The sequence below is a fragment of the Dromaius novaehollandiae genome, chromosome 3 (assembly GCF_036370855.1).
Source record: "Dromaius novaehollandiae isolate bDroNov1 chromosome 3, bDroNov1.hap1, whole genome shotgun sequence".
In the NCBI taxonomy this organism is placed as follows: Eukaryota; Metazoa; Chordata; class Aves; order Casuariiformes; family Dromaiidae; genus Dromaius; species Dromaius novaehollandiae.
In genome coordinates, this window is record NC_088100.1 from 115291333 (window position 1) to 115305638 (window position 14306).

At 39.1% G+C, this 14306-nt stretch overlaps 1 protein-coding gene across 5 annotated transcripts in view; it reads right to left on the reverse strand.

The window, feature by feature from the left end:
- Positions 1-14306, reverse strand: part of RALGAPA2 (Ral GTPase activating protein catalytic subunit alpha 2) — a 186496-nt gene that overhangs the window by 13457 nt on the left and 158733 nt on the right. For all 5 annotated transcript variants that reach the window (XM_026107450.2, XM_064509890.1, XM_064509891.1 and 2 more), the window contains one exon: positions 5662-5783. In XM_026107450.2, coding sequence (XP_025963235.2) covers positions 5662-5783 — 122 coding nt within the window. The remainder of the gene's footprint in view (positions 1-5661; positions 5784-14306) is intronic.

Sequence of the window (14306 nt, forward strand, 5' to 3'; positions counted from 1 at the left end):
AATTGTTCAAGTGCAACACTTGGCATGTGCTGTGTATGCTGTAATATGGCAGCATAACTATTTATTTCCAGATGTGTTTTTTCTAATATTCAGCTCCATCCAGCTTCCCTAAAAAATATTTAAAATCATGACACAGAACCTGGAGATAATTTTATTCCATCTAGAACACAAAACTGACAAAATATACTGCTGATATTCTACAGATTTTCAAGGAAAATGCACAGACAAGAAAGTAAAAAAACCCAAAAAACAAAACCCAGCAAAACAAAACCAAACCTAAAGGAGAATTAGTCCAATTGGCTTTAAAAACAATAAAATAAGATAAGTATGTTTAAGACATCAGTTACTCTGAGTTTCCATTTTGTCCTATGAAAAAATATATTTTAAATTTACATGGCCATTTGAAATATTCCTTTTCCTTTAAAGAGGAAAACATAAAAGCTCAGCACTTCACCAAAAGTGTTTTAAAAATACATGAAATCTCATTTGTTGTATATTTACATATTTCCTATAACAAATTTATGTGTATAAAATTCTGGAAACAAAAGAAAAGCATGTGTCACCTTTTCAACAAAAAGCCTGCAAATTTCAGCTTTATGTAAATAAGCAGGCGAGGGTTCCAAACCTTTAAAACCTGGGAATGCTGAAAATGTCTACAGTTCCTCAACTCAAGTGTTGCTCCTGGGCAATGCTATAATATTCATTAAAGAATCCATTTATCAACAGATACCACATGTCAGAGTTTTCCAGCACAGTTTTCCTGCCGCTCCACTGAAAATGATGCTTTAAAAAAAATTAAAATCGAAAGAAATAACCTGAGACACTTTTGCCTTCCTTTTCATTCCACAATAGCTATTAGCAACTGAAAAAAGTAAAGATTTACATTATATCCTTTCTGATAACGTTAAGCATTATGCTTTACTTTCCAAATCATTAGCATGCACAAGAATGACCTCATGGTGAACAGATGCACTTGGATATGGCAGTGATTAGATCAGTCCTCTCAGCAGTCAAGTGTGCCCATTTCAATTAACCCTTTGAAGCACTAACTGCAGATCTACAATACCAAAAAACAGGTTTGTAGGTTCTCTTGAAAGTAGAAATATACTCCTGTAAGTATAAAATTGTCAAATATAAAGCTTTCTCTAACAGAATAGTTATTTTTTCCTTTCTAGAACTTCCTAATATTTCCATCTTCCATAAGTTAAGACCATTCTGGCTTCTGATCTTAAATTACAAATATAATACTCTGTAGTCAACAGAGCTAATTAAAGTTGGATCGTTTTGGTATCTATTTGTACATGTTTAATAGTAATGACTTTTTTAAAAGAACATATCATCTAATTATCTTCTAAAGTTTGTGCACAGTTTAAGTATTTTGTTGAATAATTGTTTTGATTTTTTGGCTGAGGGAGCAAGAACAGGAAAAAATAGCAGCTAGAAACCCCATCCTTAAAATGAGAGAAATCTGCAGAGGGAAAGGATAAGAATAATTCAATAGTGTTGGATTACTGAGGATTTCCTGGGTTGACTCTCATACCCAGCCTAATTAAAATACAGCATGTAATGTACCAGTTAACAACAAAGGACTGTATTCTCATCTTTTGTTCCTAATCTGCACATCCCCTAAATGAGTTCAGAGATGTTCATTCTGCCTACTAGTCTGCATTTTCAATGCTTAAGATATGCAGGGATATGTATGATGAATATAGGGAGTTTAAGGCTCTACTTCTGAAAACAGCAATAGAGGTCAATTGGACTATTCTCATGCATAAAATTGAGCACCTGCAAGACTATTTGTGATATGGGAGACTAAGCCAGAGCACACTTTAAAAAACCCATATCACATTTGAATCTAGAGGAAACATCCCTAGAGGCAGTGCCAGAAAAAAAAGAAAAAAATATTTAATTTAAATAAATAGATCATTATTAATAATACACCAATAATGTATGTCATTAGCAGCTATACATTTGATTCATATAATGGTCTTGATTAGCTTCTCATACTGCACGAACTACTAAAAACAAACTTAATTTTAATAAAAAGTATACTAACTCATTGACCCTTTCTATTGCGCATGTGTATATGCAGCGATGACAGGATTACAATCAGGTGGTATTAAGAATAAGATCATGGAAGAACTGATCTTAAATTTACCCAAAAAGTTTAAGCCAGACAGGGTTAGTACTTCCAGCTGACTTATTACTTGAGAAGGGAAAAACACAGATCTTTGTCAGCTCCATAAATTTCTTCATGTTTCGGAACAGAAATTCCCCTTTACATGAGGAAAAGTGTAATGACTGGTTTCTTAAATGGCAGATAGCCACGTTTGCACACACAGTGCATGTGAATCTAAATAAGGAAGAATTCTAACTACACGAGACATATGGGAAAACAGACCATTTACTGAAAAATACAGTGCTGTTACAATTTGCAAACTGAAATCGTGTTTGGTACTTGGTTGTACTCACATTTACTGTGAAACGAATGATTTCAAAATAGTTTTTAATCCCTTTCTCATCATTAATAGGAAGGAATAGATCTATGCAAATTTATTCAAGCGAATTTCATATAAGTTGGTTCTTTATTTTAAAGAAGAGATATTACAGTTTAAGGAAAGATCCAAATATGCCATATCTTTAACTAGATACAAGTGTCAATGTTAGTTCATAATGGAAGATGAACCACAGAGTATTAAGCATTTCTTGGACGTTAGCGGGGTACTTTTTTCAGGCACTCTTTGGGTTAGGACTAGGCAACCGGGACAAACAGGGCTTGCAGCACGCGTCAGCCTGCAAGCGCCAGCGTGGCAAGCAGAGGGCTGGCGTCAGCCGCTCACAGCTTGCCACGCTCTGCTTCTGGACGCTGGTGGAGCGCTAGCAAGCTAAAATGCCATAAACATGGAAATATTCCATACTGATCTAAATGCTGCTGATCTCGGAGGCAGATCCCTGCGAGCGCAGCAGCAGCTCTCTGCCGGCTTTCCCACAGTGCTTCGACATGTGAAAGCCTGACCAGGAGCCCTGCTCGCAGGATGAGGACTTGGCTAAACGTCTGACTACTGGGAATAGTTAGCAACAACTGTAAAACGACCAGACTTGCATTCGGTCTCCTTGCTGCACTAAATTACGGCATTAAGAGAGTATCTGATGAAAAAGTACATCCTAATAACATCTACTCATAGTGCTGGTAGTAATATTCAACTAAACATTCAAGTAAATTTGTAGATAAATGTGGGGAGAATGTCTTTTAAACAGAGAGACTTTTGTGAGACATGGATTCACATCTTTGCCAAGAATGACTTGCCGCATCCAGAAAACTGCATTTTAAAACACCGAAGAAGTTATCGGCTGGTAGTCTTGTGTGGTTGTCTTCTAAAATCCAAAAGTGAAATACTTAGCTTGCTATGTTAAACTTCCAACATATTCCAATGATTATAAATTGCTTTTAAAAAAGCCTCCATTTTGCACAGCCTTCCACAAATTAGAGCTTTAGTTAGTTCACACAAGCATAAAACTGGTAGGAGAGGGGTAGTAAGAGATGCATGACAGGGATGTTTCTAAATTCGAGTCTACATTTGAGCTTTTTGCCTTTGTCTGTGATTATTCGAAAAGGAATTATGAACTGATAACTTGGGGACAACATGTGCAATACAATTCTGCCTCCAAAAATCATGTATGGCCTCCAGTTTCGTTAAGAGCATGAGCTAAAATTCTCATGAGTGAAAAATCAGGGTCTGGTTGTGACAGATTTTACTCTAAGAAAAAAATGAAACCATGAAATCATAAAATCACATTCAAGTACTTATTATTTAACAACGTTCAAATAACTTAAGTAGATAATAATGAACTTTTAAAATATTTTTTGCATACCAAATATACTGCAGAATTTGGAAAGTATGACCAGGATTCAGAGAGTATGACTACTATATTATTAAGTACATCTGTCCTTTCTTGTTATACTGCATTTGATTAGAATAAGATCATTAAGTGCTGTAATAAGAATGTGCAAACAACAAATGAAAGAAATTATGCATTGAGCAAAACATTTAGAATATATGAACTATATTTTTATTTGCTGATAAGCAAACAGATAAATGATTCAAAGTGCTAACAACACCGGGCAGGAAATCTACATTTCTATTGAAATTGATCATTTTTTTTGGTCTCAGACTTTTGGCAGAGTGTATAAAAGAATTTAATTCACAGCTGTTCTACTTTTTAATGTAGAAAACATTAATCAAAGCTTTAAGTTATAAGCTTTTCTAATGTTGTTTAGTATTCCAGTTCAACAAAGATCAATAGAGGCCATCCCTGTGTTTCTTGACGCCTCTCCAGGAAGCAGAGGCACGATTATGTAAATCGCACTGGCTCCCCTTTACTTCTGCCAGCTTGCTTATCTCCAAAGCCTTCTGCCTGCTGCTGCTGGCGACCAGCACAAGTACATGCATATACCTCTTATCTCCTAACAAAGCTCTGAAAGCTCAAGGATTGGAGCCAGTAATGTTAAACAATGATGCACGGCTGATTTTATTTGTAAGTGATTTATTTTAGTAAATTTAATTTCTTCCTTCAATTTTTCAGTTTAGATGGAAGATATTTGCTAACAAGTCAGACTAAAGAGAAATAGAGCAGATGTCTCGCAACATTTATACAGGTTCGAAATAATCTATTAAACAATCCAAAAGAGTATCAGGAAATAATTAGAAAGGGCCAGTTTCACCCAATGAGTGTAAAAAGGGGATTAGGGAATCTTTATTAAAGAATCCGTCATACAGTGACCATCCACTTCTTTGGAAGATGGAAACAACAAATCTTGAGGGTACTAGAAACCTGTATTTCAGAGACGGTGCTTCCTTTCAGAAGATATTTATTTAAGTTTAATTAAAATAGCAAAGTGACAACTTAAAAACTTGGTAAGACACATATGGAATAAATTCACAGAATTTTGCATTCAATTTCCATCTTTCAATAGGGCTGATGCATGACCATTAGCATAAATGGGTGTATATATACATATATGTATGCATAAATATAAACATACACACACATGCGACCACACACATATACATACATTCTATATATATATAAAAAAAGAAACAAACAAAAAAACCCAGGTTCCAAGTGCAGTGTTGGGAGGAAGTCTGAAATTTGCCCATATATAAAGAAAATGTTAGCATACTTCACTGCTGTTGTGATTTTCTAACAGAACACTATTCTTACATTTCTTTTGCATTAATCCCTGACCCTGGTATCTCAGCAGCATAATCCCCATTTAGCATTAGTAGCAACGGCTTCTACTGTGAGGAACTATTTGTCGATAAGTAAGCACCGATTCAGGCATAGCTTTTGAACAACATATTCCCAGCTCAGCAAGAAACCCACACTCCTGAATGAACCACAGCACATTACTGAGAGAAAGTTCATTAACCTTGCTAGATTCGGGGGTTAACAGGATAGCTGAAGAAAGGAACTGAGTGAATAGCTCTGATGCAAAACAAATTAAAATGAATGTCATCATTCCTTTTGATATTCATTAGTTGATTCAGGGGAAAAATGGTCATCTTAAATTTGCAAGCATTTATCTACAAAAAACAGGTGTACATCTGCTGCTCAAGTGCTTCTTAGTGCTAAAGAGAAGAAAAACGTACAGAGACTCACCAGTTCCACTGAGGGAGTAGCTAGGAGAGGGAGAAAAGACCTGAGCTGCAAAATCTTCAAATGTCATCACTTCTTTATGATTCTGGATTATTGCTTCAAGATACAGAGCTCTTTCCTCATAACTGCAGAAACCAGGTTAAGGAAACGTGCACAAAATGCAGTGCAGTTACACAACGTCTGAGGACTGTAGCAGTTCAAATCCACAGAAACATACAGAAAGCTGCACCATGGGCATGGAAAAGAGCATCCCAAAATTTCATAGTACTACTTAACATTTCTGAACATGAGCAGTGAGGAGTGAAAACACTTCACTGCTTGAAATTATGAACAATATCTTTATCTGCATTAGTGAAAGGGATTGACCCCGAAGAGCCAACGGACTGACAGTTACTGATGGTAAAAACAAAGCCTCCGGACTGTAGGCTTTTTTAAATCCCAAACCAACTTTACCAGAACAGCTGTAGCACTTTGAAATGATCCTTGTCCACAATATTTGTTTTACTATAACCTTTTCATACCGGAAAAATAATTAGGTTGGAGGCACAAACTACAGGAAAGAGGAAAAAAAGCATATTTAATTGATCACTGTACTCCTTAAAAATAAATTTACAGTAATAAACAATTCCTGGAAGTGTGAAGTTTACATTTAAGACAGATACCTGAAGGTGTTGTCTTATGAATCCTAAATAAATGATACAAATTGGGGTGAAAAAAAAAGAGCTTGCATGCAGTGCTGTCTGCATAATGCAGACAACAAAGCAATCTAAAATTAAGACTATTGCCTTTTAATTAAAACTTGGCAACCTGGAACACACAGCATTCAAATGTGTAATCAAAAACCAGTCACCAATAAAACTTACAAGCGTAACAAGCTGAAGCAACTTTCCAGCTGTCTTAATAGGACCCCTGCTTGCGGCAGCTTTTCACAGCGGAGAAAGCAAAGCTTTTCCTTTTGTGTGCAGCTTCTGTTTTCTCAGAAGGTGAATCATACACTTCCAATAACAGGATAACGTCTGAAACAAATCTCCAATAGACTAGAGAACCGCACGTATGACTTTATGAATTAACGCTCTCTGGAGACCATATGACATCTCATTTTCCCATTTCCTCATTTAAAGCAAAAAAGTTTGCAGATCTGCATTTTGTTTTCGCTGTGTGGAAGCGTGTTCTCATTCTGCAAGACTCACGCGGGAAAAAAAATGCCCCTTTCCGTTTAGAAAGCGGCAGTAGCTAGAATATCCCTAGCAAAAACATAATGCAGGTGAGGCTATTTAGAAGTGAAAAGCATTACTGATTAATATTGCAATACCATTTGCGACTTCCATTACGTCCGCAAGAACGCTTTAAAAGAGCTTTTTTTTTTTAATTCAGAGTAAAACAATACTTAAAAATGCAACGTGGTGTTTCTAGTGTTCTGCGTAGATAAGGGGATAAGCAGACTGTTTCAGTCTTAACGGTATGCAAGTTCCTACAGACACTGTGTTAAAAAAAAAGGTTTTAATGCTGAGAGAGGCAGACAGATATGTGATAAATCTTCTTATAAACTTCCTGCAGAAAACTCGGGGAGGAAAATCAATACCGAGCATTGCAGCGTTTGCACCTGCTGACAGTGTTATTTGCTTCCTTTTTTTTCTCTTCCCCCCTCTTGCAGGGGCCGGGGGCCGCGGCCCATCGCCGGCTGAACTCCCAGTGACTCAGGGCACTGAATGGGCTGCGAGGCCCTCGCCGAGGCAGCACACGCCGCGAGCCCGCTCCCGGAGGGCGGCCGGCCACCGGCCCCCGCTCATTACCAGCGTGCTTATGCCGCCGAGTGCCCAGCTGTTGCCAGGGCCCGGCGCCCCCGGCCGCTGCAAGCCGCTGTGCGGGCAAGCAGCGGGACGGGCGGCCGGAGCGACCGTCTGGCGCAGAGGCACGCCGGCGCTGAGCCGGCACGTGCTGGCGCAGCGGGAACGGCCTCCGGCGTGGCGAATCGCTGAAAGGGCCGCGCTCACCGCAGGGCTGGCGGCCACCTGAGCCAGCGGGCCTCTGCCGCCAGCGGGCCTCCGCCGCCAGCGCTTGGGCCGCAGGCCGCTCGCGGGCCCGGCTTAAACAAGGCAGAGCCCCCATAAAGGCTTTTCACACTACGCCTGGTAACACCCCGCTGCTTAATGCACGGGCCCGCGCAGCCCACGCGAACAAAGCTGAGGCGCGCGCTTGTTTTGCTGAGTGTCATTGGGAAGAGGAGAACGGCGAGGCGTTGCCTAGCTTACCTTGCACCACGGATTGTCCAAATCCTTCTTTAAGAGATGGATGATATCCCTAGCTATACAGAAAGTGGGAAAAAAGCCCCCCTCCCCACGCACCCCCAACTAAACAGCTGGGCAACTAGAGGAGAAGCATGTGAAAAACAGCGTAGTGAGCCAAGTTTAAGCTGACATCCAGATACCTATAAAGATTTACCAGCAGCTTTAGAGGCGTAACAGGAAGATGCAAATTCAGTGTGTTTCCTGCAAACTGAACAGCTAGAGGCACCGCATGTAGATAGTACAGACCCAGCGAGGACGACCGCTGCATGCACCAGTTGCACTCTGTCATCCCCCTCCCCAGCTCAGTGCGCTCCCCCCGTCTCTCAGGCTCCCTTAAGCACAGCCACCAAGAGGGTTAAATAGGACAGCAATTTTTGTGATACCGACAGAAATCCATTGAGAAATCAGGTGAGATGGTCATACTAATTTCCACTTATGGCATAATCTAAGCAGCATTAAATAACTATGGGAAATGTAACTAAACTCACTGCTAGCTCTATGTTGATCTCAACTAATAAATGAAAAAGCAACTGAAGTTACAGAAAAGTTTAAGTACTTTAATGGAAACATCAGGAAGATAGTAAGTTGTAAAGAACCCTTTCAAAATACATTCATCCTGTAAATACAGGTCAACAAAACAGTATGACATTATGAATATCATCTGAGCTCTCACACAAAATCTTTGTTCTATATATAACTCACTCAAGCTGTACTTCTTGCGTGCAAAGAAAAGCACAGTTTTGCTATTTAACTGTGCTTATGTCAAAATTTTCTGCAGCCATCACTACATTAGGCAATGTTCAGCTAGCCTGAGTCCCAAATAATCCATCGTGAGGATCTGAGAGACCATAAAATATCCAAAGGGTAATTTGGGGGGAGAGCAGACTTGAAGATCAATATTTCAAGACCATTTGTACAGAAGCAGTCTGAAACTGTAATTTTCCTTCGTAGTCTTGAGAAGCCTCAGATTTATCAGCACGTAAGAACACATTCATCCAGATAACCACTAGTGCAATACTGTATCTGTCAAAACTGCAGCCATTGTAAATTTGCTGTGCCTTCATGCTCAAGAACCAGTGATTTGATTTTACTTTTTAAATGTATTAGAACGTTAAGCTAAATCCCTGTGCCATATAAACTACTACTTTTTAAAAAATACACCGCATATCTTAGCGGGCTATCATTCCCAACCCATTGCTACGCTTTGGGGTAAGCGGAGCAGGGAGGAAGCTTGAAGTGCCTGGCTGGCTTTTCTTGAGAAGCCTCAAGGCTAGATTGCTGAAGTGAAGCATGCAAATCACTCCCCCAAGAAGACCTAGCTGCACAGAGGATGGGTTATGATCTTGAACCCTATGCCAGCGACGAAGCTGGACAGCTGGCTTCCCTGATTAACTAAGCCCCCATTTATCTGAGGGTTTTGGGTGTCCCCTGAGATCTTCAGATAAATGGAGTTATGCTAGACATTCAAAGGAGCTGATCAAAAGCAGCCTCTTTTAATATGTATGGCAATTTGACTCTCCTCTTAAATGACTGGATTATTTTACATTTTGCTTCTACCCAGACAAAACTCTAGAACAAAATGTTTTCAGAAGGCACAAACATTTTTATTTACTTCATATTCTAAGTGAAGTAGAGAGCCATGACGAGGCATGAACTACTGACCATGAATGCATATGAATGTGTGACATTAGGAATTTAGCTAAAATTAGAATACGATAATCAAACCTCAGCATTTGAATATTATGACTTTTTACAACTATTTTATCATTTCATCAATTATTTTAAAAATTCAACCATACAACGTAAACTGCAGGGGGAAAAACATTAAAATGCTGAAATTAACTATTTGGAACAAACCACTCTGTCTTACTGCAATTTGTAGGACGATCTGTGAAGTATTGCTATAAAACACACTAAAGACATTCTTCTAGACTGAGAAACCAAAATAAGACAAAAGGTAGAATTAAAAAAATACACCGGAGACCCGTGTATCAGCAGGTATACAGATCTGACCATGGTCCTCAGCTGGTATAAATCAGCATAGCTCTGTCGGCAGTTTCATTTTCACCGAGACCACCTTTGTTTAGTAGTGGAACTATACTGGGTAGAGCTGAGCAGAAGGGAAGAAAGCAGTCATTTGGTTATCTACCTAGAAGTGTCTCTGCTATTTTCCTAGGTTCAAATCCTGAGAAAAAGGGGAATATTGTTAGGAGACTGCTACGATTACCAAAGTAAAACCGAGAAAAGTAATTTTTGAAAATATGGAATAGTTACATAGCTGTATACTTAGACACTTCAAGTTATCATTCGGCAAAACTAGACTGCTAATTATTAAAGAATAGCTCAAAAGCAGATACGGCATCAGAAGGAAAACTCAAATACAATGAGACTATAAAAAAGGAGAAGAGAGGAGAAAAAAAAAAAAAGGAGGAGGATATATCCAGAAGCAACCTGAAGGCAGCAGATATTCCTAGGCATTTTACAACTGGTAAATGAAAACTGATTTACCTTTGACAGATATCTGACTATGGAAATGAAGAAAATGGAACTGTTGGATTCGGGCTTTATAGGATGCCTATATGCTTTTCAACCAAAAGGATTCCAAACAAAAGTTTTATTAACTGCCACGCATACACAAATTTTAGGAGATTTCCATACACATCTTACATATTAAATGTGTGAAAGGATCATGACTGACAAGCACCAATTCCACATTTAACCTCCACAAACAGAACCAGTTTCAAACATACAGTTTAAAACGTAAATACTTAGAACAATACTCAAAAGTCTTTGTTGTCTCGGTTCTATAGTTGACATGAGCCAACCTAGGGTCAAGATCCGTCCACAGCTTTCTTCTCTGTACATACCATAGATGACTACATATTTAGAAAAGGGGGGAATATAGAAGACAATTTTTCAAACTGAGCCTGTGATGACCGCAAGCAAAAATATCAGATACCCATCCCTGCTGATTGTGCTGGTCAGCAATTTCTTCTCCATATCATTTTTAGAAAATAAAAACATTTTGGCAACACTCATATTTTCGCACCAATATATGGACCCTGCTATGTATTTTGTTGACGGTAGCACTCTTTTCATGCAAGCAAAAGACAAAATTATTTGTGGGTTTGTGAACAGGGAAACAGAGGATTGACTGGCTGCTCTCCACAGTTCGTTATTTGCAGCGTGCCAATGCCAGGGGGCTCCAAGCCTGGCCTGGCACCCAACTGCTAGGGTCCACAAAGAACTCGCACTAAAATCACTGTTCTGCTGGCGCCAGGGGGATTGCCAAGTAAGTTAATGCGGACTGTTGGCATGAACCTATTGCAATTCCCATCTGCGATGTGAATCCCACCCTGAGAAGGGGTTTCAGGGCATCTGGCCAGCAGAGAAGCTGAAAGCACAGAGGTAGACAGTTCCTTCCAACCCATCAGACAACAAGGCTGTCTACATGTCTAACTGCCAATTCCTAATTCCACCAATGAGGGCAACTTGAAGGAACAACAAATTCTTTAAACCTACTGTCAAATGCAAGAGAGCGCATTTCACAAATCTGCACTTTGGGTTTCCAGCTTCACAGGTGCTTATACAGGTGATTACACAGTTATTTTGTAGATAAGGTAAGGAAAACCTATTTTGTAAAGAGCTTTTTTCTTAGGCCAGCTTGACAGATTCTAAGGCAGAGGAAATATAAAGTTGTGGTGAACTTTTATTTACTGATTTGTTCTTTCAAGAGTTCAGTGTCAAAGAACTCCTGGTAGGCAATTTCTGGCACCAGTCTGCATTAGTAATGATATTTTTAACATACATTTAGTCTCCAAGTTGAATAAGACTGCCTACGACACATCTTTTGATGTATAAGCTTACAACGAAGTGGCAAAAATAAGATAAACAGTAGTTCTCTAAACAGTGAAATGTCAACACTTGGCTAAACAGTGCTTGCTGAATTTCTGCCATCCAGTTCCATACTAGTAATCGAGCAGTTCCAAAGCGTTAGGATCCTGATCCCAGTTTTAAAGACCACCAACTGCAAAACTCCAATTAATTAAAATAGGGAAGAATTAAGCTATACAAAGCTTCCTTTGCTCCTGAGTATGCCAGAGAGCTCAGCTACAGCTCCCTTGTGTAATTACAAGGAGGGGAATCACTGTTCTTGAAATACGTAGCAGATTACGCCTGTAACAGCAGATCAAACTCCATCCCAACGCAGTTATGCAGATGTGTAGTTCAAATAATCTTTTACTTGCATACTCTGAAGCTAAATCATCCTATCTAATACACACTAAAAAGTAGTCTTTTTTTCTTCCTCCAGCAAACAATACAGGGGAACTAGAGAAGCAAGGTTTTGCAGGTCAAATTCAGATTGTTAAGACAGCAAGCACACACATTGACTGCCTGCTTCATTCTTGATCCATAAACGTAGTAGATTCTTCACTTATAGGAATATCAAATACACAGCATTTTAAAACAAATTAGCAAACTCAGGAAATAAAGACATCTTTACATTTATTTCAATATCCTCTTAATTTGTAGCATGAATGACAAAGATGGTTCTACAAAAAGGTTTTGCTCCTGCCACCAAGTTAGTAGTTTTGAAAATTAATAGGAATATAAATGTTTGGGACTTACCAAAGTAGAATAAAGCAGGGACCATAAAACTGAGGTTAACAGAAATGTGCTGGCAGATAACCCTTACACACCTGATCAGCCTCCTTACAGCTCTGATCACCACAGACTTACTGTACCTGTTTTGTGGTAAGTAATTTCAGTGTGAAACTCGATATGCTTGATAGGGCTTGCCATCATTTATGGTCTAGTGACTGTCACTACTGCATAAATTTAACTGAAAACTTTTGGGGGAATTTTAGTAACATATATCCTTCACTGAACAAGTGCAATTAAGCTATACCTGTCAGCAACCACGCACTTGTTTTTTAAACCAAAGCATCTCAGACCAAAACTTTAGAAACTGAAATATGTCTTAGATTCATCAATGTAACCTTTAAGAATATTAGATAAGGTTGACTCTGCATATAATTCTCCAACTCACAAGGCTTTGTGTGAGATGGGAATACAATTCACTCCCTTGCCCCATGGTCAGGCCTGAAGAATGCCATCTGTTTGTCTTCCAGCCCATGGGATTTCATGGTTGATGCCCTCCCTGGTGGGACCCGGGCTGGTTAGTGCCAGTGCTGCTGCTGCTGTCCCTCCTCCTCATCCAGAATGAGCAGATGACCCTCTTCTGCCAGAATCAAGAGATCATCCTCTTTGTAGCATAATTTTCCTTTGCTCTCCCATCCTTCAATACAGATTTACATGCACAAACAGCCTTCTTCTGCTATCACGTACTATATTAGGTGGACTTCAGGGGGATTTTTAAGTCATAGGCAGTGGTTAGAGGCCAGAACATACTGGTTTACAAAAGGCCTGCCTCTCAGTGAAACCTATGGGTGTTAAGAGATTTTCAAACAGATTGCTAATTTATGGAACATTTGCCTACTGCACCAGCATCATATGTTCGACACTTTGCCATTTTTTCTCCCCGCCCCGAGCAGGACTGTATCTTTCTGCAGGTTTATAACAGAATCTCTGTCATGACTGATGGTAATTGGGCTTTAGATACTACCATAACATATAATAAAAGTTACCTGTAATTGCTTGAAGTAATATGGCAAACTATTCTACAGCATTTTCCAAAACACCAACACTGCACAATACATTTGTTTCCTCAGAGCTAATTGTCATTAATTGCTTTAAAGAGGAAAGCTAAACAAACAACAAAACCCCATTTCACTTTGTTTGAAACCAACTCCTTGGAAATCAAGTACTGTAACAGCAAAATCCTACAGAAGCTGCCCTGAGGCAAAAAGTGAAGGCTTATGCTCTTATGTGCTGAACTACTCTCTAGCATTTGCTCCTGGCTATAGTTTATTTTTAGGTAGCAAGTTGCCCAAGGTGTGCTGTGAGTACTACTGCCAGATTGAGAGTTCAATGTGCTGCTGTGGGATGTCAGGAATATGTGGCACGTTAGTCATGCCTAGTGCTTCAGGGAAGAACTTTGCGTTTATTATGAATAAGGCAGAAAACAAGCTTTCATCTTAATTTACTAGTATTCTTCCTTGAAGGAAACCCCAGGGAGCAGATATATCATACCATTAGAGAACAATCATCTAACAGTAGAAGCGAAAGAACAATGGCTTACTTCCCTGATATACTACAACAATTCTGTATTTTAATAGCATTCATGTTTATCCATATCTTCAGCTTTTTTATTTTACTGTAGAGTACTTGTGATGATCTCCTACCAGGTACTCCTGTTTGTACAGATACCTGCTCTGCTGAAAAAAAAAAGTTCCAAAT